This window comes from Pipistrellus hanaki (genome assembly GCF_964339955.1).
Source record: "Pipistrellus hanaki genome assembly, chromosome: 12".
NCBI lineage: Eukaryota > Metazoa > Chordata > Mammalia > Chiroptera > Vespertilionidae > Pipistrellus > Pipistrellus hanaki.
In genome coordinates this window covers 3,936,599-3,958,672 of record NC_140514.1, presented here as the reverse complement: position 1 = coordinate 3,958,672, position 22,074 = coordinate 3,936,599, and the positions used below count along the sequence as shown (strand labels likewise).

General features: G+C 51.5%; 1 protein-coding gene across 6 annotated transcripts in view; it reads left to right on the top strand.

The window, feature by feature from the left end:
- CYRIA (CYFIP related Rac1 interactor A) overlaps positions 1-22,074 on the top strand; it is an 81,851-nt gene that overhangs the window by 36,862 nt on the left and 22,915 nt on the right. For 2 of the 6 annotated variants that reach the window (XM_084900392.1, XM_084900395.1), the window contains exons 2-3: positions 4,582-4,734; positions 21,654-21,733. In XM_084900392.1, coding sequence (XP_084756518.1) covers positions 21,664-21,733 — 70 coding nt within the window. In that variant the 5' untranslated portion in view covers positions 4,582-4,734; positions 21,654-21,663. Of the gene's footprint in view, positions 1-2,653; positions 2,694-4,581; positions 4,735-21,653; positions 21,734-22,074 lie in introns of all 6 variants that reach the window. The other 4 variants (XM_084900393.1, XM_084900394.1, XM_084900391.1 and 1 more) reach the window with 4 other exon arrangements.

The following is a 22,074-nucleotide window of genomic DNA, read 5'->3' as shown; positions in this document are numbered from 1 at the left end:
TGGTTGAGCATTGACCTATGAACCAGGTGTTCAGGGTTCGATGCCCGGTCAGGGCACATGCCCAGGTTGCAGGCTCGATCCCCAGTGTGGGGCGTGCAGGAGGCAGCCGATCAATGATTCTCTCTCATCATTGATGTTTCTCTCTCTCTCCCTTCCTCTCTGAAATTAATAAAAATTATATTAAGGAATGTGTGTGTGGGTTGGAAAGCTGGGGATTGCCAGGTCAGTTCTCTCCCGACACAGAAGCACAAGCATAACTGGCCCCCTGGGCTGTGGGTGACATCAGGGTGCCCTCCTGTCCTGGGTGCCTGCGACCGTCCTGGCTCATGCCTGTTGTCCCGGGGGCCTTCATGGTTTGCTTTCCACTCCCACAAGCACTCAGATTAGATGGTGAATCCCACAGGTCGCCTGCATTGTATGCGACCAGGCTCCTGCCCGCGTGCAGATGCCACCGGGATAACACACTCGGGCAAAAACCTGCACCGGTGCTGCCGCTGGCGCAGCCGCCGGCTGTGGGCCGGCACCACTCTACGGTCACGGGTCAGGCATGTCACTGTGTCACAGCACAGGCGGTGACATCATGGGACAAAATGTCACACAGACCACAGAATGTACAGCAGCTCCTGGCTCATACGGCTGGCTTTCAGACCCGGGCAATTACTTAGTGTAGCTCAGCTACAAATGAGGAGTAATGACAAGGCCGTCCCTGAGTGGGTGTAATTACTGAGGACCTGTTTCCTGGCACATAATAGGCTGCCACAGATGGCATCACCGTCATTATTATTATTATTACTCCGTGACTGTTATTATTGGGGCTTTAATCTCCCGCCTCTGAAGTGGTGAGAGGTGATTTCTGTGATGTCCTGCTCCCAGGCCTTCATGAGGCTGAAACCAGAGCTGGTGTCGCTGTGCGTGTGTGTGACCCAGAAGTGTGTATGACCTGTGAGAATGTGTATGACCTATGGGAGTGTGTGTGACCTGTGAGAGTGTGTGACCTGTGAGAGTGTGTGTGACCTGTGAACATGTGAGCAACCTGTGAGAGTATGTGACCTGGGAGAGTGTGTGACCTGTGAGAGTGTGTGACCTGTGAGAGTGTGTGTGACCTGTGAACATGTGAGCAACCTGTGAGAGTGTGTGACCTGGGAGAGTGTGTGACCTGTGAGAGTATGTGCAACCTGGGAGTGTGTGACCTGGGAGTGTGTGTGTGATCTGTGAGAATGTGTGCAACCTGTGAGAGTGTGTGACCTGGGAGCGTGTGTGTGACCTGGGAGCGTGTGTGTGATCTGGGAGTGTGTGTGTGATCTGTGAGAGTGTGAGTGTGACCTGTGAGAGTGTGTGACCTGTGAGAGTGTGTGACCTGGGAGAGTGTGTGTGACCTGTGAGAGTGTGTGTGTGACCTGTGAGAGTGTGTGACCTGGGAGTGTGTGTGTGTGACCTGTGAGAGTGTGTGTGTGACCTGGGAGCGTGTGTGTGATCTGGGAGTGTGTGTGTGACCTGTGAGAGTGTGTGTGACCTGTGAGAGTGTGTGTGTGACCTGTGAGAGTGTGTGTGTGACCTGGGAGTGTGTGTGTGATCTGGGAGTGTGTGTGTGATCTGGGAGTGTGTGTGTGACCTGTGAGAGTGTGTGTGACCTGTGAGTGTGTGTGACCTGGGAGCATGTGTGACCTGGGAGCGTGTGCAGTGTTTGAGGTGGGACAACATCATGGCCACCCTCCTGCCCAGTGGGTCCGTTCCCCTCTGACACGGGGATGGATTCCCAAGGCACCAGCCCTTCTCCTCACCGAGGACTGTCATCTCGACCCTCCCTGTGCCTTCCCCAGCCTAGCCTCCTCCCGCCTTCCTCCCACCACCAAGCCATACAGATGGCACTGACTGGTGCTGGTTGACTCTCTTAGAGGGTTTGGGGGAAGGGGAGCAGGGAGTGTTGAAGAGTGGGGGCAGGTGGGAAGGAATTGGGGGCACTGCCACCCAGGGGGACTGGGGACAAATTCCCTGTCCTATGGGCTCAGCAGCTCTCCATGTCCCACTGGAGCCTCCCTCCTCTGCCTGCTATTCCTGACTTCTTCCCACGGCCTGCCCTCCTGTGCCTCACCCTCTCCTTTGCCCGCTGCTGCCACTGCTTGGGAGGGAGTGCTGCATGGCGGCCTCTGGGCCGGAGCCCCCGCCCTCCTGGTGCCATGGGGAGGCTCTAAGTCTCACTCAGCAGTATTGCGTTGCAGCATGCTGATCGACCATCGGCTTGTCTATTTGCGTGACTAGCAATCATTGGGTTTGTCTATCTGTGTGACTAGCGATCACCGGGCTTATCTATTTGCGTGGTTGTTCTGCTTACCATCCTTACGATGCCCATGGGCAGTGGGGGACTCCTGTAAGAGTCTATAAGCAAGTGAAGTGGACACCATGGACATAGGAGACTGCAGGTGCTTAGAGGCAGGTCCCGAGGCGACTTGCCTTCCTCTGGCCTGGCCCGCTTAGCTTTGTGGTAGAAGGAAGCGGGGCTATGGCTGGGCCCCGGCAGGTGGACCCAGTCCCAATGGTGCACACTGAGAGCAGGTTATACGTTAGGGAGCATTTGAGAAGGAGAGTGGCGGGGGGTGGGGGGGAATGACACCCCTGAGACGCCTCACCTCAATGGTTCCTCTCTCGTTTCTAGGTCCCTGTGGGCGCACTGGGCTCTCAGCCACAGCCAAGAGGTGAGGGACACGGCCTTCCCGGGATTCTTCTTTGGGAATTCTTCTTTTGGGCGGTCTATTCTTTGTCGGCACCAAGTGCTTGTGGGAGACAATGCCTGTGCCGGGGCACCGTCTCTGGGGCCGTGCCCTGGGCTGGAGATGTCACGGGCACTGACCCCAGGCCCTCCCCGCTGCCACCATGGCCCGCTGCCCCCAAACGCAGAGCCAACCCCATGGACGCCGGCTCAGAATCTCACCAGGCCCACGACTTTTCAGACTCGCAGTGTTTTCTCTATCATTTCCTCCGCCCCCACTTCCTGTTTTTTCTTCCTCTTTCTCCACCCCAGCCCCATCTCTCAGCCCGGTCCCGTAGCCTGAGAACAGGAACAAGCAGGGTGCGTTGATAATCATGATTTCCTGACCCACCAGCCCTCTGCCTGCTGCTCAGAGCCCGAGCCAGGGCCCGGCCTCTCGGGGCACGTGAGCCCCGGCGGGGAGCAAGCAGGAAGCGGGGCCCCAGAGCACGGCCTGAAAGAGAATCTCCTAAGACAATTCTTCATGCCCTCGCAGCAGCTTAGAGCTTCCAAATTGTACCCTCCTGCGTTCCAACTAACACTGCGCAACTCCCGGTGTTTAGGCCGAGTAAATATGTGCAAGTGTCGATGGACACAGCCTAGGTGTGGAGGGAGACAGGAGTTTATGAATGATTCTCCTGGTGATTCTGCGGATCTTTCTGGCTCCCTGACCTTTGGGAAAGTGAGGCCAATGGTATTCATGGGGAGAGATGAGGGAAACGCATCTGTGAGATCACAGGGTCTGCCTGGCAGATAGTATTTGCTTAACAAATGCAGCTCTGTGTTTTGGTTTTGGTTTTGTGCTCAGGGAAATGGCTCTCCAGAAGTACAGTAGCCAGAGAAATCACCTAATCAGGGATGCCATGGGGGGGTGGGGGAGAGAGAGAGAGAGAGAGAGAGAGAGAGAGAGAGAGAGAGGAGAGAAAGACAAAGAGATAGAGAGATAGCAATAGAGAGGGAGAGACAGAGTGAGAAAGAGGGGAGAGTGAGAAAGAGGGTAGAGACAGAGTGAGAAGGAGAGGAGAGACAGAGTGAGAAAGCGGGGAGAGACAGAGAGAAAGAGGGGAGAGACAGAGTGAGAAGGAGAGGAGAGACAGAGTGAGAAAGAGGAGAGAGACAGAGCGAGAGGAGGGGAGAGACAGAGTGAGAAAGAGGAGAGAGTGAGAAAGAGGGTAAAGACAGAGTGAGAAGGAGAGGAGAGACAGAGTGAGAAAGAGGGGAGAGACAGAGCAAGAAGGCGGGGAGAGACAGAGAGAGACCCACCGAGAGACCTACCGGCTGGTGCTCTCATGCCCATCCCTGCCCCTCCCACCCACTCCCCACCCCCTGGGCCCCTGGGCACGCTGTCCCACCACAATATTTGTCCAAGGGAAACAGGGAGAACCACCGACCACATGCCTGGTGGGGGCTGTTTTCCTGACTTAGCTCCCAGGGTAAAACTGCAAAAACAACACAGACAGCGATCTGGAAAACACACCACTGCTCTTTCTGAAAATCTGTTAAAAAAAAATAATAAAGTCTTCGCATTCTGGGTCAATGACCAGTTGTTTGAGGAGTCAGCCAGCCCAGGCACTGCTTTTAAGAAACTCCAAAGGCGAGAGTCCAAGACTCCTGCTCCTCTGGGCTCCTTGTCCATATCACCGAACCCCGAGAGAGGCTTCTCTGAACCCCAGTCTCTCAGTGACAGGACGCACGCATGAGGCAGGGTTACTGCGGGCTTCTCTCAGTCTGGGAACCTGAGATTCGGGGACTCTCTGCTCTCCTTAAAAAAAAGTATTGTTGTGAGAGGAGCACAGGAAATGGCCTCTCAGTAACGTGACTTGCATTCCTTCCAGCAGATTGCCACTCACTTAAGGACAGAGGAACCGCCGGACTCCAGGGGGCCGCAGCCCTGACCCGGGAGCCAGACTTGTGGTGGCCGAGGGCTGCTCCGCTGGTCCGTCCCATCAGCCTGGACGGGTGAACCGACTCCCAAGAGCCCTCTCCAGGTGAGACACAGCTGCCAGGGGGCAGGCTGTACAGCGATGCCCAGTGCTTTCTGGGGGGGGGGGGGGGGGAGGGAGGGGATGGGTGATCAGTGCCCTTGTAGGGGTGTCGAACTCAATCAGAGAAGGGGCCAAAATCTAAAATCCAGCCTAAATCGCGGGCCGAATGGTTTACTGAACAGTCATAAACTGACAATGTCATAAACTGACAGCGGAGTGCAGTGATGACAGCGCGGTGCGGGCCACATTGCAAGGCCTGGCAGGCTGGATTTGGCCCGCGGGCCTTGTGTTTGACACATGTGCAGAGAGTCATGTCACCAGATCTGTCATCTCCGGTTGGAAGCCGTGCGTCCTAATCCCACGTGCCTGTACAAGAAAAATTAAAAAAAAAAAAAAAAAAAAAAAAGCAAAACAGCAAGGACCTCATTGAGAATCGACGTGCATTTAGGGGTAGCTGCGATGTTGACATGGTTGAAGGTCCCGGGTTCCATAAATGCTTCCTGAGGGGGAGCTAGCGTGAGACGTTTGAGTGTGTGTGTGGTTTTGAACCGTGTGCAAGGGGAGAGAGTATCCCAGCTGGTTTGGGCTGCTTTGGATCAAGCACATGGGGGTTCCTTTCTGCCCGTCCAGCCCAGCAGGAGGAGCAGTCCTTCAGTCGCCAGCCTGGGGGGAATGTAGGTCTTGGCGGAGGCCTGGCTGGCGTCTTGCTCGCTGAGACAGTGTTAGAGACAAATTCAGCTCATGAACTTGTCGTCCGAGAGCGCACGGGGCATGAGCCTCAGGTCACTGCTCCCTCGCCCTCTTCCCTCACCGCCACCACCTGGGCTCTCTGTTACCTCCCTGCTCTCTCACCTCCTCCCGGTCGGTGGAATGGTGGACACTCTTCTTCTTATCTACAAAGGGAGGGTCACCTCTGCTTGAACTTCTTCCTTGAACTTGGACCTGACAGGAGCTGACATTCCTTCCCGATGACCAAAGGAGTGTTCCGCGCTGGATGCCGCTATGTTAACACAGCTCCTCTCGGCTGGCCCAGGGACCCCCCTCCAGGGTCAGGAATCACTCAGGAGGCGCCGAGACACCGGGCTGGCCCCACGCCCGCCGCCCCTCACTTCTGGCTGGTTGTTGCCTTCTGCCATCCCCCCTCCTAAACGTCGTCTTTTTCATCCAGCTATCTTGAGTTTCCTTAAACACCGAAACCTAAAGCTGAGCCCAGTATAGAAGGAAGGTAAGGCAGGTGATTTCTAAGGGATTTCCCAATCCCGAGGCCCCAGCATCCTTTGATCCCACGCCGCTCCTCACGCCAGAGCCTGCTGGGAAGGGAGGTGGACCGGGCGCTCTCTTTTCTTTCTGTGGTTCCTCTTCTTCGCGGGGCTCCCTGGGAGAGGGCCAAGCTCAGTTTCGGAATGAGGCAGCCCTGACTTCGAATTTCAGTTCTGCTATTTGTGAGCTCACTGGTTTGGCCAAAACCTTTCTAAATCCCCAACCTTCTGTTTCCCCATCTGCGGGGCGGGACAGGGCGGTCTAATTTGTAGACTTACGGCGACAGTCAATGGACATAACGCGTTAGCTTTGTTTCTTCCTTATGTCAGACCTCAGAAAAGGTTAGCTTCGCTCCCACCCAGCCTTACCTCGAACTGTTACAATATCGCCGTTCTCCTCCAGGGGTTCCATTTGCGCCTCGGGCTTTCGTTTTTGTTCTCAGGGAGTCTCCAGGTGTCTAGAAGGAGGAGGAGCACTTTAGGCGGGGGGACGGCACAGTGACCCCAGCGGATAGTGCATCCCCGGGCGGGCCTGGCGCGCACACGGAAAGTCCCAGGCAGCTGCAGGAGAGAGAAGCTGTCCCAGGCTTTTGGTTTCAGAGCTTGTCCTCCACGGCAGCCTTCCCTCGCCTCCGCTCTGGCGTGCTCTGGGGACGGCGTGCTCTGCTCTACCCCACGTCAGGGCCCGCTCCTCTCCCAGCCTCTTGCCCCATCCTTTTCACTCAAGGCGTTAGGTGAACACTAACTCCCTCCCGCAGCCCCTTTTCTTTTAGACCAGCGGAGGCTCAGACCCGGGGGTATGCCCTGGCCGCTGGCATCGTCCACCTGGGGCAGGCCTCCTGGCCTGGCGCTCAGTAGGAGTTCGCTTCAAGGATGTGTTCCTCCAGGGCCATGACAGGGGCTTTCTCCCGTGCCTGTCAGCTCTGGGGCCATTCATTCATGCGGCCATCCATGCTTTCCACAGACGTTTCTGGGGCACGGGCTGCTCGGCAGGTAGCCTTGGTGTCCGGGGTGCAGTATGTTCCCGTCTCCTGGAGCTTGCATTCCAGTCAAATCAAGGGATCGTCAGCAGGGAAGCAGGCACACATACACTATCTCAGGCGGCAGTAAGTGCGGTAAATAAATAAGTCTATTCAGGCTGGGAGAACAGGGATTCCCCTTCTCCAAGGCACAGGGAAGCCTTCCTGGTCTGGGTTATCTGAGGACCTGCGCCAGGGCCCATCCCTAAGGCATCCTCCATAGACATAAGGGTGGATGTGCTTTTCTCTCCAAGTTTTAGTTACTGAGACTCTGGAGATGAATGAGACTTGGTGCCACGCAAGGGGCCCTGTGGACTGGCGCTGGTGCAGAGCTGCTTGAGGAAGTCGCATTGGTAAACTGGGTTGAAGTGAGCAGCTGTCCTGACATGGTCGTTGTGAGACAGATCTGCTAGAGTGGGAATTTTCCATTGGAACCTCCCACTGGTCCCTGCTACCGATTCTCTTGGAATCCGTTCACTTAGACCACTGCCAAGTCTTGGCTTCAGGGGAGAGGGCAGATCAGTTCACTCAGCAAACATTCGAGTGCCTGTTGCATGTCAGCACCAGTGCTAGCCACTGGGGGTCAGGGTGATTAGATTCAGCCCCTGCCCTCCAGTTGTTTGTGATATTATTGGGAGACCAACGAGTGACTAGACAACACACACTTGCCAGCGTTGTGTACGAGTGGGTGTGCGGGAGCCCAGAGGAGGGGTCCCCGACCCACACTGAGGAGCAGAACCCGGGAAGCTGCCTAGAGACACACTACCTCCACTCCATCCTAGACTTGAGGGCTCACCAGGCAGGTGAACAGCAGGGAGGGTGGGACCCTCCAGGGTGGGGCATGCGGGCAGAGGGTAGACATACGCAAGGCTGCCCCTGGGAGGCCCCGTGCTCAGCCATTCACTGTAGCTGAGGAATGTGCCGGGAGGCCACTCTGAGAGACGGGGGGACTCATGCGGAGTGAGATGCTCCTAGTGTGAACAGCATTCTACAAACAAGGGCCAACACTCAATTCTCTGTGATGCTGGTGGGGAGGAAGTAGCCAGAGTGATTGTCGTGCACAGATAATGACTCGACTCTGCCTTTTAAAAATCCATTCATAGCCGAAACCGGTTTGGCTCAATGGATAGAGTGTTGGCTTGGGGACTGAAGGGTCCTGGGTTCCATTCCGGTCAAGGGCATGTACCTTGGTTGCGGGCATATACCCAATAGGGGGTGTGCAAGAGGCAGCTGATCGATGACTCTCTCTCATCGATGTTTCTAACTCTCTATCTCTCTCCCTTCCTCTCTGTACAAAAACAATAAAATATATATTAATAAATAAATAAATAAACAAACAAACAAACAAATAAAATAAAAATCCATTCATAGCCACCCCCTCATGTTCCCACCTTGTTCCCAACAGGGACTGAAAATAGTTAAATTAACTAATTTGAGTTGAGCTCTTCTCTGACCCCGTGGTGGTGTGAATGAGCAAAAGAGAAAGGGGACCAAGAGAAAAGGAGGAGAAATCCATCATCATCCTGAAAGAGAGGACAGGGGTGTTTTGGTTTTGGTGCAGGTTAGCTGTGCGTCAAGACTTTTTGGTGTGAAATGCCGGCAGGCACCAGGTGCAGATCCCTCCACGTGGCCCAGTGCTGGTGCCGGGGGAGGAAGAGGGCTCGGGACACGGACAGGGAGGCCCCCACGTCAGGACAGGGCTGCTCCCGGCAAGGGAGTGAGCACAGGCCCTCTGTGTGCTGCCTGGGAGCCCGGCCTGGCCTCAGCCTCTTGACGGCCCACAAAGACTTGCTTGTTCTCCCCTGACATCAGCCTGGCCCCCGGGATCTCTCTGTCCTTCTGGGGCGAGATCTCACAGAGAGATAGTAGAGTGAAAAGGAAGGGGGGATCGAGTGAAGGCTGGCTCCACGTCACCATGCCAACCAGAGTGGAACTAGAGACTTGGTGCCTGCCCGGAGCGCCTACTCACCCACCAGGCCACACCTGCCAGGCCACACCTGCCAGGCCACATCCACCAGGCCACACCCACCAGGCCACACCCACCAGGCCACACCCAGGACAGCTCCAGGCTGCTGAGCTGCTTGTCCGACCAAAATAGAAGCTACTGGCATTGGTTCCCAGAGATGAGAGACGCTAGCTGTCTGGTCAGTCATGGACAATTCATAAGAGGGTGACATTAGTCCCAGCTGCATACAATGGGTTGATTGTTTAAGTAAGCAAGTTGTCACACTTAAACACCTGGGTTTTCTATTTTAGCAACAACTTGTGGTGAGAGTTTGGCCTCAGAAATTTCACAAAAGCTCCCTGTTGAGAGGGTTCTGTGAGAGGGTCTGGTCTAGCGTCTGCCTGACCCTTTTCTCGGGTGCATAGACCAAGGCCAGGAGAGTGGGAGGCAGTGCTGGAGGTGGAGAGAGGGGAGGCTTTACAGCCACATAACCCCGGGCTCCCATGCGGGCGGGAACATGCACAGAAGGCACTCCGCACAGACCTGGCCCGCAGCGGGAGCTCGGTACCCCTGGCTGCTTTATTACCTTTCCTTTGTGCTGTCCAGTGCGTGAGCTCCCTCCTGAAACAAGATGCATCTTAAGCCAGCACAAGGGAACTCCTGATTTTCTTCATCCTAAACCGACCGGTCCTCCAACAACCTTCTGGATGGAAAGGGAACTTGAAACTCCAGTGCTTAGTCTAGGGTGGTGGTTCTCAAAACTTCCGGCCAAGGTCAGACTGGCCGTTGAAAGGTGAGCCTGCGTCTCCACTGTCCCTCCTGCTTGTTTCCCACACTCCGCTGGGCACCCAGCGACCCGAGGTCGTTTGTGTAGCAGGGTTCTCAGATGGTATGAACTGGGGGGAGTGGGGGCTGGAGTTTGAATGACCATGTGCTCTCTTCCCGTGGAACTGAGAAGCAGCCTAAACAACATCTGATCTGCCTGGGAGGGCTGCGCACCCGACAGCGAGTGGAGGGCAGAGCTCCCGAAGTTAGTCATTCGTGGCCGCAGACACCAGCCTGGGAACCCGGGCCGCGGGGTCAAGTTGAAATCAGGACAACACATGGTTTAGTCATCAGGAGCAGGGCCGGGCTTCCACACAAATGGGGAGATAAACTCGGTGAGAGTGTTTGTTTGGTTCCATTGTGGTCCGGGTGGGTGAATCCAAACAGGGAAGTCCCGCCGCAACTCCGCTGCCTTCTCTGTGTACCCACAGCTTCCTGTGGGAGCACCTCCACGCGAGGCGTCCCTCTGGCCCTGCGGGTCCCTCGGCCCCAGGCTGGGGGGCCAGACCAACCGCTCACGGAGGCTGTCCCTCTGTCTTCACTTGCACGTCCAGAGTAATTTCCAGTTTCACAATGTAACTGGAGGTGAACGTGTCTCCAAAGTGAGTGGTAAGGACTCATTTTTGATAAGTTTGGAGTAGGATTTTAGCCTTTAAAAAAAAAATTAAAAAATCCTTACCCTTTGCAACTGGAGTCAAGAAGATTCAGCCACAAGACAGATGTTTCTCTCCGTGGAAAACGTGATTTGATGACTTAGCAGAAGGGGCAAGGAGACTGTGTGTGTGTGTGTGTGTGGGGGGGGGTACAATTCCTAAGCCAAATGGTTGGATCAATTCATCTTTCATTCCCAAATGTCACTGTTCCTTTACTTAAGACCAATCCTATGAAACGATCTCGAATAGGAACCGAGTTACTGCATTGGGTGCTACAGCTGTGGGTATGTACAATTTCTACAACCGAGAGAAATAACATTTAGAAAATATTCAGGATGCTGAAACTGATCCCCTGCTTTCCACAAACTTCTGGTTTTATACTAAGTGCCCACCCACACAGGGCCTGCGGTTTTTAATATGAGATGGTAGCTTCCCCTAGTGGAGAAACGACTTAACTGCAAGCTCTTGAATTTGCCCAAAGGAAAGCTCTTTTAAATATATCATTTTAGTAATTCTTAAAACCAAACGACTTATCTGCTTTGAGAGTTATTGTGAGAATTAGTTGAGATAGTTTGTGGGAAGCACCTAAAATTTCAGGATTATCTGGGAAGGAAGGTTTTTTGAAGCAGGGGACTGAGGGAAGTGATCTTTTGATTTTTTCCTTCCTTCTCACGTTTCTTTCATTCCTCCTCCTCCTCTTCTCTTTCTCCTTTCCTTTTTCTTGCCCACATATCCCTCTTCCTTCCTTCTTTCTCTCTTTCTAATTAAGCAGCTGGAACTGATCACCTTCACTTCACTCATTTTTGTTGTTGTTGTTGTTGTTTACTCAGAAACACATTCTCTGAGTGGCCTGTTTTGGATTCAAGCTTAAGTAAGTCTTAGTTCCCAACCTGGAGTGCTCTCCTCCCGGCAGGAGAGCAGGCAGGTAAGCAGGAGTGGCAGGAGTGTGGACAGGCCTTGTGAGAGGACTCACTGAGTTATGTCATGAGAGGCAGGAGGCAGGACTGGGACAGGCATACACACACACACACACTCTCTCTCTCACACACACACATTCTCTCTCACACACACACACTCTCTCACGCACACACACACACACTCACACACAAACTCTCTCTCTCACAGACACTCTCACACACACTCTCTCTCTCTCTCTCTCACACACACACACACACACACACTCTCTCTCACACACTAACTCTCACACACACTCTCTCACTCTCTCTCACACACACATACACACACAGTCTCTCTCTCTCTCTCTCTTTCTCTCTCTCTCTCTCTCTCACACACACACATACACACTCTCTCACACACACTAACTCTCACACACACTCTCTCTCTCTCACACACACACATACATACACACACAGTCTCTCTCTCTCTCTCTCTCTCTCTCTCTCTCTCTTTCTCTCTCTCTCTCACACACACACACACTCACACACACAAACTAACTCTCTTTCTCTCACAGACACTCTCACACACACTCACTCACTCTCTCTCTCTCTCTCTCTCTCACACACACACACACACACACACACACTCTCATACACACTCTCTCTCTTTCTCTCTCTCTCTCTCTCTCTCTCTCTCTCTCTCTCTCTCTCTCACACACACACACACACACTCACACACACACACTGGACAGTGAGGGAGAGCAGCTTGACAAGGGGTCAGAGAAACAAAACCTTAGGAAGGTGAAGTCCCATTTCTGCTTCAAACACCGGCCACAGCCTAAGCGGATAGTGCCACTCGGTGCTTATTGGTTTCCCTTCCGGTTCCCAGGTCAGAGGACGGGGCCTGCTCTGGAGGCCGGTGGGAGGACGGAGTGGGAGGAGGGGAGGCGGACGGGCCTCTGTCCCACCCTGGCCAGGGGCAGGCACTCCTGGACGCCCGCCTCAGCCAGAGGAGTGCGGCGGCCTCCACGGGGGAAGTAAGCTCTGGGGCACGAGATGGCTCCGCCAAGGCCTCCTTTCAGCTCTGAGCCGGGCTTTCCAGACCCTGAAGGTCATGTCTGTGGCGCTGGACTCCTTAGGAAGGGCAGGAGGAGGCGGGGATCCTGAGAGCACGTTAGAAGCTTTACACCCCGCCCGGGCCCAGCGTGCAGTTCCGCGGACGGCCAGCAGAGGGCAGCGCGCGCCGGCTTTCCGCAGCCCAGGCCCGAAGCCACGGAGAATGAGCACACGTCTGCCGCCGCCGCCGCCTCCCCGGGATCTGAACGTCTCCCCGGCAGGAAATCCGCGCGGAGCACCGCGGGGTTGTGCAAACAGCCGCACAATGTCCGCTTGTGTGTGTGCACCCGGCTTGGCCCGCGTCGCCCACAATGCTCCGGTTCTCTGGATAATGGGGCTCTGTGGGCCCGTATGCCTTGTCATGCAAAGGGAGGGACCCGCGCTTGTCATCAATGGGCTCTTGTGTGATTAATAGCCCCGCCACGGAGCCCGCCGGCCGCTCGGAGCTCCAGGCTGCACCGGGCGGGGGTCTGAGCCGGGCTTGCCGCCCCGGCTGGCTCTGCAGCTGCAGCGTGGAGCTCCTGGCCAAAGGGAGGCGGCCTGTTTGCATGGCGGTGGCAATCCTGTAAATGCAGGCGGGGGGCGCCCTCAGGGAGCGGACTGCATGCCAGCTGGGACGCTGGGCGCCTCACGGGCATTGCCTCGTGTCCTCGGTTGCAATGCGGCAGGGGAAAACCGGGCTCCTGGGCAGGGGAGGAGCGCCACTTGCCCAAGGTCTCCTCCGCTGGTGCTGGTTCTGGGACTCTCTTTGCCTCCCAGGGTGGCCGGTGGTTTGAAGATAGATGAGGGATTTCTATTTCTTGGCTTCTGTGTGCCTGTTGTCCCTCCTGGAGTTCCATGCAGAACTGGGTGGGTCTGTGCATGCGCGCATTTTGCTGAGAGAGCTGATTGTCGTCACATTCTCCAAGTCATCTATGGTCGTAAAAGCAGCAGAAGCACATACCCAAAATATTTGCATTTGCCCCTGACCGGTTTGGCTCAGTGGATGGAGCATCGGCCTGCGGACTGAAGGGTCCCGGGTTCGATTCCAGTCAAGGGCATGTGCCTTGGTTGCGGGCACATTCCCCATGGGGAGTGTGCGGGAGGCAGCTGATCGATGTTTCTCTCTCATCGATGTTTCTAACTCTCTGTCCCTCTCCCTTCCTCTCTGTAAAAAAATCAATAAAAATATTTGTATTGGGGGGAATGCTTGTTTTCTCTCACCCGTTCCTCTCACCAATGACTGCCTTCCTGCCCGGTGTGGTGGCAGTTGGCACCTTGTGGCTCTACAGTGCCTCCTGACCTCCCACTCCCAGCCTGCTTGCGGACATGAGTGATTGTGTGGGAGCTGTACTTGGTGGGGAGTGGGGGAAATGGCGGACATTCTGAAAACGAAGAAGATGTGGTCTTTGAAAGAATTCACAGCAAGGACAGTGGCTCATTCCTGAACAAAGAGCAAGCTCTCCAGACTTTCTCTGCAGCTATGACATCTGAATGGGGGATTCCTAAGCCAATCCCTTTCTGGGCTGTGGGTAGGAGGGTGCTGGGGGCAGATGCTGTTTGACCCAGACCTGGAAAGACAGACAGGACCTCCAGAGGCAGTGGAGGAGGGAAGGGTGTTCGGGACAAAGGGGGTTTGGAATCCAGAAGCCCGGGCCGTCTGTCTTCTGTAAACCACTGGCGGACCGAGCAGCCAGAACGAGGCAGCTTCCCGGTGTGCCCTCTCCATTGCCAGCCGGAAGTGAGGCCATCGAAGAGAGGAAGTCAGCGACGTGCCCGGCATCACGCAGGCAGCCAGAGGCAATCCCAAGACCGGCCCTGAGGTGCCTGGGCTGCTGGCTCCACGGGGGTCTCTTTCCCCTGGGAATGTGCATGGAGCGGGAGGTACGGACACTGCCAGGCCTCCCAGGTCAGGGTCAGGCTTACCCAGCAGCTCCCTCCTCGCTGTGTTGTTGATCTCACACCTGACTTCCCAGCGCTGGGCTGGTCCAGAATGCACCCAGGTTGGGTTGTTCCCATGCTCACCAGCGTTGGAAATTGGGGGGCCCATTGGCTTTCACACCCTAAAATAGCATCTAATTTTCCCCTCATCTCTGGGAGACTGTTGCCGCTATCCTGTTGATGTTTACAGGGAAAATGAGCTCTGATAAGGCAATAGTCTATTTTAGAAAACCAACCGAACGCAGCTATGACAGGGCTATGTTTGGCCTGCACTTCACTGTTCGGCTCCATAACGGTCTCCCAATATTATTATTATTATTATTATTATTATTATTATTATTTTTGAGAATTCCTGTGGACTGGCTTACACCGGACACCAGCAGCGTGTATTCCCCAGGGAACGCCCTCTTTGAGGGACACGGGGTGGTATTAATGATCGATGAGAATATTCAAGGCATTTCCCCATTTGAGTGCCATTACTTGTAGTGTTAAAGCGTTTGGAAAACACATTTTAGCCATTAACTCATTTTTATTGTCAGATGAAAGTGCCTAATAGACTCCCTCTCCTTCGGTGTTGCTCCTTCATCTTGGAATGAAATCATCTGTTGGCTTCTTGGCAGCACAGCGGGCAACAGGACAGGAAGCTCTGTGGCTTCACTGCAGAAGGGAAGTTCGTCCAGGCTGAGCTACTTCCTTATCTGGGTGTCGTTCCCCACAAAAAGCCAGTGCTTCATGTCTCTTAACAATGCACCTTCACAGCCAGCCAGCCTGGCTCAGTGGCTGAGCATCGACCTTAGAACCAGGGGGTCCCAGTTCGATTCCCGGTCAGGGCACAAGCCCAGGTTGTGGGCTCGATCCCCAGTGTGGGGCGTGCAAGAGGCAGCCTATCCTTGATTCTCTCTCATCATGGATGTTTCTTTATCTCTCTCCCTCTCCCTTCCTCTCTGGTATCAATAAAAATAGATTGTTTTAAAAGAGAAATGTACCTTGACTTTAGTTGAGAAGTACTTTTTTAAAAAGCGCACTGCTTTGTATCTGACATATTGTTGGCTCCTGACTAACTGGTTTTGCTTATAATTCAAAACAAGTAATTAGTGGAGATGCTGTACAAAGGGGTTCATCGGTTACCAGGAGAGTGTCTCCGAATCATGTGACTACTGGCATGTCAGGTGGCGCCCTGGATGCTGATGCATCATGGGAGGCAAGCAGAAGGGTTGCTTACCTTGCAGGGTGGTGTGCGGAGTCCACAGCCTCTGGGGCGTTGGCAGCAGCCACTATCCCGGCTGCTGTCACCATTTCTCCAGCGCTGAAGCTTGTTGACCAGGTTGAAAGGTGGATTGTCTTAATAGCCCCCCTAAAATCACATCCAGCCCCCAGGAGCTTTCCTGCACGAGAACTGGGCTGCTTCCCGCCTCTCTGCTGGGCACAGAGTTAGGGGGTCGGGCTTATGCTACAACGAAGACAGGCCGGTAGCAGTGGCAGGCTCACTGGAGGCCTGAGACAGGAAGCAGGTGCCTCAGTGGCGTGAATTCTGGTGACGTGCGGGAGTGCGGCGGGACTACAAGTCAGGCAGCTCAGAGTCCATCTGGAGACTCTGGGAAAGACACTTAACTATGCCTGACCCGCCAGTTCTGATCTGTGAAATGGGTTCAATAATCTGTCTTTGACAAATAGTCAGGTTGAGGACAAATGTGGCCAGACAGATCTTTGGCAAAGATGTGACGTTCCATAAATATATGTCATTGTAGTAGTCATGACTGGTCTGTGGTTTATATGGTGACTATGTTGCCAGAAAATATTTGGACCCATCATGTCTTCCTAATCCCCCCAAATATGGAGTTGTGGACAGAGAATCTCTCTTTGGTTTCTTAAAGTCCTTGCACCAGGATGCTAAAAATTGCAGGTTCTGGGAAGCATTGGCTCACTCAAAGTGCTAACAAAAGCTGTGCATTGCCTATGCATTATCTTAGCCTAAGAAAAATATCAGAAAAAAATAAAACCCTGCAGGGCTGCTATTTCATTTTGTTATTTCCCCCTCACCTTCTGTTCTGTATTGACAGAAGGGGTATTGGCTTAGGAATCCCCCATTCAAATAGAGCTGCAGAGAGAGTCTTGAGAGCTTGTTCTCTATTCAGGAAAACAGGGCGTTGAAGTTCTGGTGGAGGCAGGCAAAGGCCAGCACACGCAGCACTCACACCCTGGACATGTGTCCTTTATTATGTCCTGTTTATAGAAAACACACAGGTTTCCTCAAAAACTATGGTCATCTCTTTTCAACACAAGCCCTGGTGGTTTTATTTGGTTTTATGTTCTGGGAAAACAACTAATGCTATTATTTAATTTATTTCTACCAAACAAAAACAGACTTCAAAACAGAAAAACAACAACACACACACACAAAAAGACAACACTGTGTGTGTGTGTGTGTGTGTGTGTGTGTGCATGCACAATCCAATTATCTCCTTGTATTTGGAACTGGAAATGTTTGCAGAGAACTATTGCTTTAAGAGAGTAATTGTTTTCTACTCAGCCACCTTAAAACCAATTCCCTTGGGAATGGTTTCGAGATCAGAGCCAAGAAAGTAGTCCCAGAAAACACCGTGTGTACATCCCAAATTGTGTCCCCAGGGAGGAGTGCCGCCCTTGGCAGTGAAGTGCGGGCATCTCTACAGGCTGTTAGCCCTCCTCCAGGGGCTGGAGAAATGCCCTCTTTCAAGTCTACTTGGGAAATAACGTGAAAGGACCCAGTTCATAATGGTCTTTCAGTAAATGAACCTTGAAGGAGAAGCCTTCTGTTTTTGGAAGACTTGTTGAGTCACCCAACTTGTATCTTTCGTTGCATTCTCAGTCCTAATCCTCCCCCCCACCCACCCACCACCCCCCACCCCCAGTGGGAGGGCTTCTCCAGACTCCCAGCATCCTTCATGTCTGGGTTTACTTCTTCTATAAGCCAACTTTCCTGAAAGAGCTCATCCACACGGTTTTCTTTTTCTCTGAATTCCTAAAGAAGTATGTCCTCCCATTCAGGCCATTGTGTGTGGAGCAGGCCACCTTGGATTCTAACAGAAACTGCAGACTTTCTCCTCCAGAAAAATGAGCATCTACATTCAATAATGGGATATCCTGTGTGCACTTTCCACAGACCACGGGTGCTCAAAATCCCCAAATAGGGGTCTGGGGCCCAGGTCTCCTCCCGTGAAGAAAAGAACCTAGACCTTAGGTTTCCAGACTCTCAAGGTCAAATGTGACTCTACCTCTCATTCTCTTGTCACCTTCAGAAATATGCTTATCCATCCTAACCTCTTTGTCTTCCAATAAACTCAGAGATACGTACAGCTACCTGACAGGTAGTATTTGCACTACTTTCATGAGTACATATGCAATTGGTAAACCCTTTCCTGCTGCGTCATCTGGTAGCCAAGACCTTGGACCCTCCCTTGCTGTGCCCCAACCAGACCCTCATCACAAAAATGAAATCAGATGGAACGACACTCAAGTGCTGCACAGTAACTATATCAGTGCTTTTCAGTGACCTCTAGGGAGGCTAAGAGAGGCGTGTGTCTGTGTGTGTGTGTGTGTGTGTGTGTGTGTGTGTGTAGGGGGGGTTTAAAGTAAACCTAAACTTTACAATATCTACAAAAACCCTAGTTTTAAATAATAGGCATGTTTACACATTATTGTTTGACCTCCTCCGTGTGAAGCTACTCTTACCCGGAAATTTCCTTTTTTCAATTCTCTCTAGCCATGATCGCTTTTTCCTTTCATCTTAAAATGCTGTGCTTCTTCATCGTAATCCATTTGTTTTATTTTTGGAAAGCCACAGCTTGAAAGAGACCCACCTTTCTCCTTTGCTTTTACTCTCAGAAGCTCAGGCCAGAATTAATAAACCATCTCCAGCAAACGCGAAGGCCTTATGGCCTAAAAGTCTTGCTCCTTGCCTCTCTACCTTTATCTTCCTGGTCTACTCCTATTTTTCTCTTTCCTCCACTTCCATTCTGTAAGTGTTTGTATTCTCTAATGGAATAAAACTTCTCTTAAATTATTTTATTGAATGAGATAAAATATTTAAAAAAATCATCTTCCTGTGAATCAGTACGCTATCTCCCTAGGAACGTGGTGCATAGCAACGTGTTTTGCATGCACCGAGGAGCTGTTGGAAAAGAGTAGACAGCCTCTGTCATGAGGATGTGTGTGGGTTTAGTGGAAGTCCCTGGGTGAGGGGCCTTTCCATGAGGAGCCCTGGGTCCAATTCCAAACAGGCATTGTCTCTACTCAGGGACCATCTGTGTGATGTTAACTCGCTTTGCACACCTTCAACCAGAACATACTTGCATGGATTCTTGGAGGAAGTAGGATGCATCAAATATTTTGCCATTGTCTGGCAGGTATGGCTCAGTGGTTGAGCATCAACTTATGAACCAGGAGGTCATGGTTCAGTTCCCAGACAGGGCACATGCTCGGGCCATGGGCTCAGCCCCCAGTGGGGGGTGTGCAGGACGAAGTCGATCAGTGTTTCTCTCTTCATTGATATTCCTATTTCTGTCTCCCTCTCCCTTTCTCTCTGAAATCAATAAAAATACATTTTAAAAAATATTTTGCCATGGCCAAAACCGGTTTGGCTCAATGGATAGAGCGTCGGACTGCAGACTGAAAGGTCCCGGGTTCGATTCCGGTCAAGGGCATGTACCTTGGTTGCGGGCACATCCCCAGTGGGGGCTTGCAAGAGGCAACTGATCGATGATTCTCTCTCATCGATGTTTCTAACTCTCTATCCCTCTCTCTTCCTCTCTGTAAAAAATCAATAAAATATATATAAAAAAAAATATTTTGCCATGAAGGAGTTGACATTTTTGTACTTATTCAAGGAGCTTGTGTTGAAATGAATGTCTTCTAGGTTCCATACGTCTGGACTGGACCCATAATACTACACAACATCCCACAGTCATTGGTGTCAGACATCCAGAACAGTGAGAGTTCCTTAACTGGTCTTGAGTTTGATGTAAGCTTCATGTTCCAAAATATTGGACCATATCAGGCAACCAGCTCACATAACTTCCGAACAGATAGCAGGCCACAGCCAGCTCGTGTCTGGGTGTGTTTCCACGTGTGTTCCTTTCAGTCTGCTCCCAATTTTAAAGGCTTCACATATTTCCCACCGAGGTCCTCTGACAGTAACATCATGCACGAGACAGAATTTTAGGAGGAGCTACATCCACTCAGGTCCCTTGTGACACATTAATAACACAAAATGGGGGAAATTAAGAATATTTAACTTCCATTATGGCATTTCATGGGAAAGGCGGGCTGCTACCACGCAGCAGGATCCTCTTCTCATAAGAAGAGCCGGGGTTAGAACTGTTCATTAAGCTGGAAACAGATTCTTTCCTGCAAACCCAGAGGGTCTGTGAATGTTTCCCAGTGGCAGGGATGAATTATATCAGTTCCGAATTTTAATTTGCTAGAACCTACCCCATACAAGGCTTTGCTCAGAAGCATCTTAAAGGGAGGTGTGCATTCAGGAAAAGAATGACAGGAAGAATAGGGAAGATTCTTTTGGAAGGAAGAAGCATGGCATTTGCCTCCCGTGTGTGTGTGTGTGTGTGTGTGTGTGTGTGTGTGTGTGTGTATGCGCACCCAAAACATTTATAGACTTTAAGGTGGTTGAGTCCTAAGAATTATCCAGTCCAGCTGTCTGCCTGACATATAGCTCATTTCTACAATACTTTAAAGGGTTGCTATAGCATATTTCTACTTAAACATCACCAGTGATGAGAAGCTCAGTATTTCACAAGGCAAATAATTCAATGTTCAGACAACTCTAATGGTTAGAAATGTTTTCATGATCTTGAATGAAGATCTCCCTCATCCTTCCCCCTTCCCTGGAGCTGCATAGAACCTGTCTAGTTTATCTTTCTTAGGAGAGTCCTCAATTGTTATTCGAAGGCTGTTATGATCATGAGGATGAGGGTGGTGGTGGGACTAACCATCATCATCATCATCATCAATAGTAACTGCGCATAACATGTCCTGAGCCGTTCCCATCAGGGCTACGCTAAACACCTTCTGTTTTGTCTCGCTGATCCTCACGAGCGGATAAGATAGGTACGCTGAACAATTTATCTTACAGAGGAGAGTGAAGTAGCTTGCGCTGGCTAACAGCCGGCGGGAGACAGCTAGGATTGGAAGCAGGCCTCCTGAAATGGCCCCTTGGCTAGCTTCCGGGCAGTAGCAGTGACTTACACATGCCCCGAGTGGTGGCTGCAGTGTTTGTTTTCTCGGGGGGAGGATTGCGGGGGTCTATATGATACCACCTGCTACACCCATGGCATGGCTTGCTTTCTCCTTTCATGCGCAGAGGCTTCCTTTTAGTGTGTTCTCACCACACCTTTCTCACAGTGGCATTTAAAGACATCCCTGTATGGGCATGAATACCGTCGGAAGCCATGCGCCTAGAAAATGGCCGTCCTGTAGTTCTCTTCTAGAGTCCAGTGGTTTTTCAAGTAGTTCTCTTCCCAGCTGAGGCATCTGAGGCACGAGTCAGGGAAATGCCTGGCAAAGAGCACAGCCCTGGCATCGAATGGCACCTCCCTTACCAAGTGCTGAGTGAATGAAGGGGGCCTCCCCAGGACAATAATTTACTGTCTACAGCAGTAAAGATTTTGCTGTTGACTTAAATAATTACTATATCTGGCCTTTTCTTGTTTTTAGGTTGACCTTGCAGTGATGTAACGAGTTTGTATGTCTCTGTAGGTCTGATTCATTTTTTTCAAATGTGGCTCCTGGTAGAGGCTCAAAGGGGTCGCTGGGGTTGTACATCTGCATTTTCTGAACTCTTCCTCGGGCACTTTAAGAAGCTTAACCTTTCTGGACAGACATTGTAATAACACCCTCTCTTGTGCTTGTCCATTGACATGGTATGTTCCCGCATCAATGGAACAGAAACAAAGCAAAGATGAAATATTAACTGTGAGGAATCAGGGAATTAGTGTGTGTGTGTGTGGGGGGGGGGGGGGGAGGCAGGGGGAGTAGATTAGGGGGGAAATACTTTGTAAACTATACCTAAACTCTGCTTCCCATAACTAAAATACCTGACTCTTTTTATGGAAATAGTGGTTAAGATATTATCCATCTCTTCATCCATCTCCTCATATACAGATGCTTTTTATAGGATGTTAAGACATAGTTTCGGGGTCCAGGCGTATTTATGCATGTTAGTCAAATACGGTCAATGCTTTCAAAGTTCATTTTTATACTGCTAATGATATTTGGTTTTGTGTTGCTTTTCCTAGGTTTGCTGGCATGGGAAATCTGCTCAAAGTCCTTACCAGGGAAATTGAGAACTATCCACACTTTTTTCTGGATTTTGAAAGTAAGTTTTAAAAATTTAAAGATGATGATAAAAACTTCTCATTTTACAGCTTGCTGATAGGGAAGCTTATAACAAAAAGTCTCCTTTCTTTTCCTATTTTAAAAAAACAACAACAAATGGAGCATCTTTGTAAAATATGTACAGTTTTCTTTTAGAAGTGATCAGCTTTTGTAAGCTTCGCGTAAATCATCATCAAGCATTTTTCCTAATAATTTTCATGAATTTCTATCACATTCTAAATAAAAATAGTGTTCATTGTAATTTCCACCGATTAATGTAAAGCAAATTATCATTGGGGGTGAAAGAAAAAAAGTGATCAATACCAGGAATAAATAAGGCTT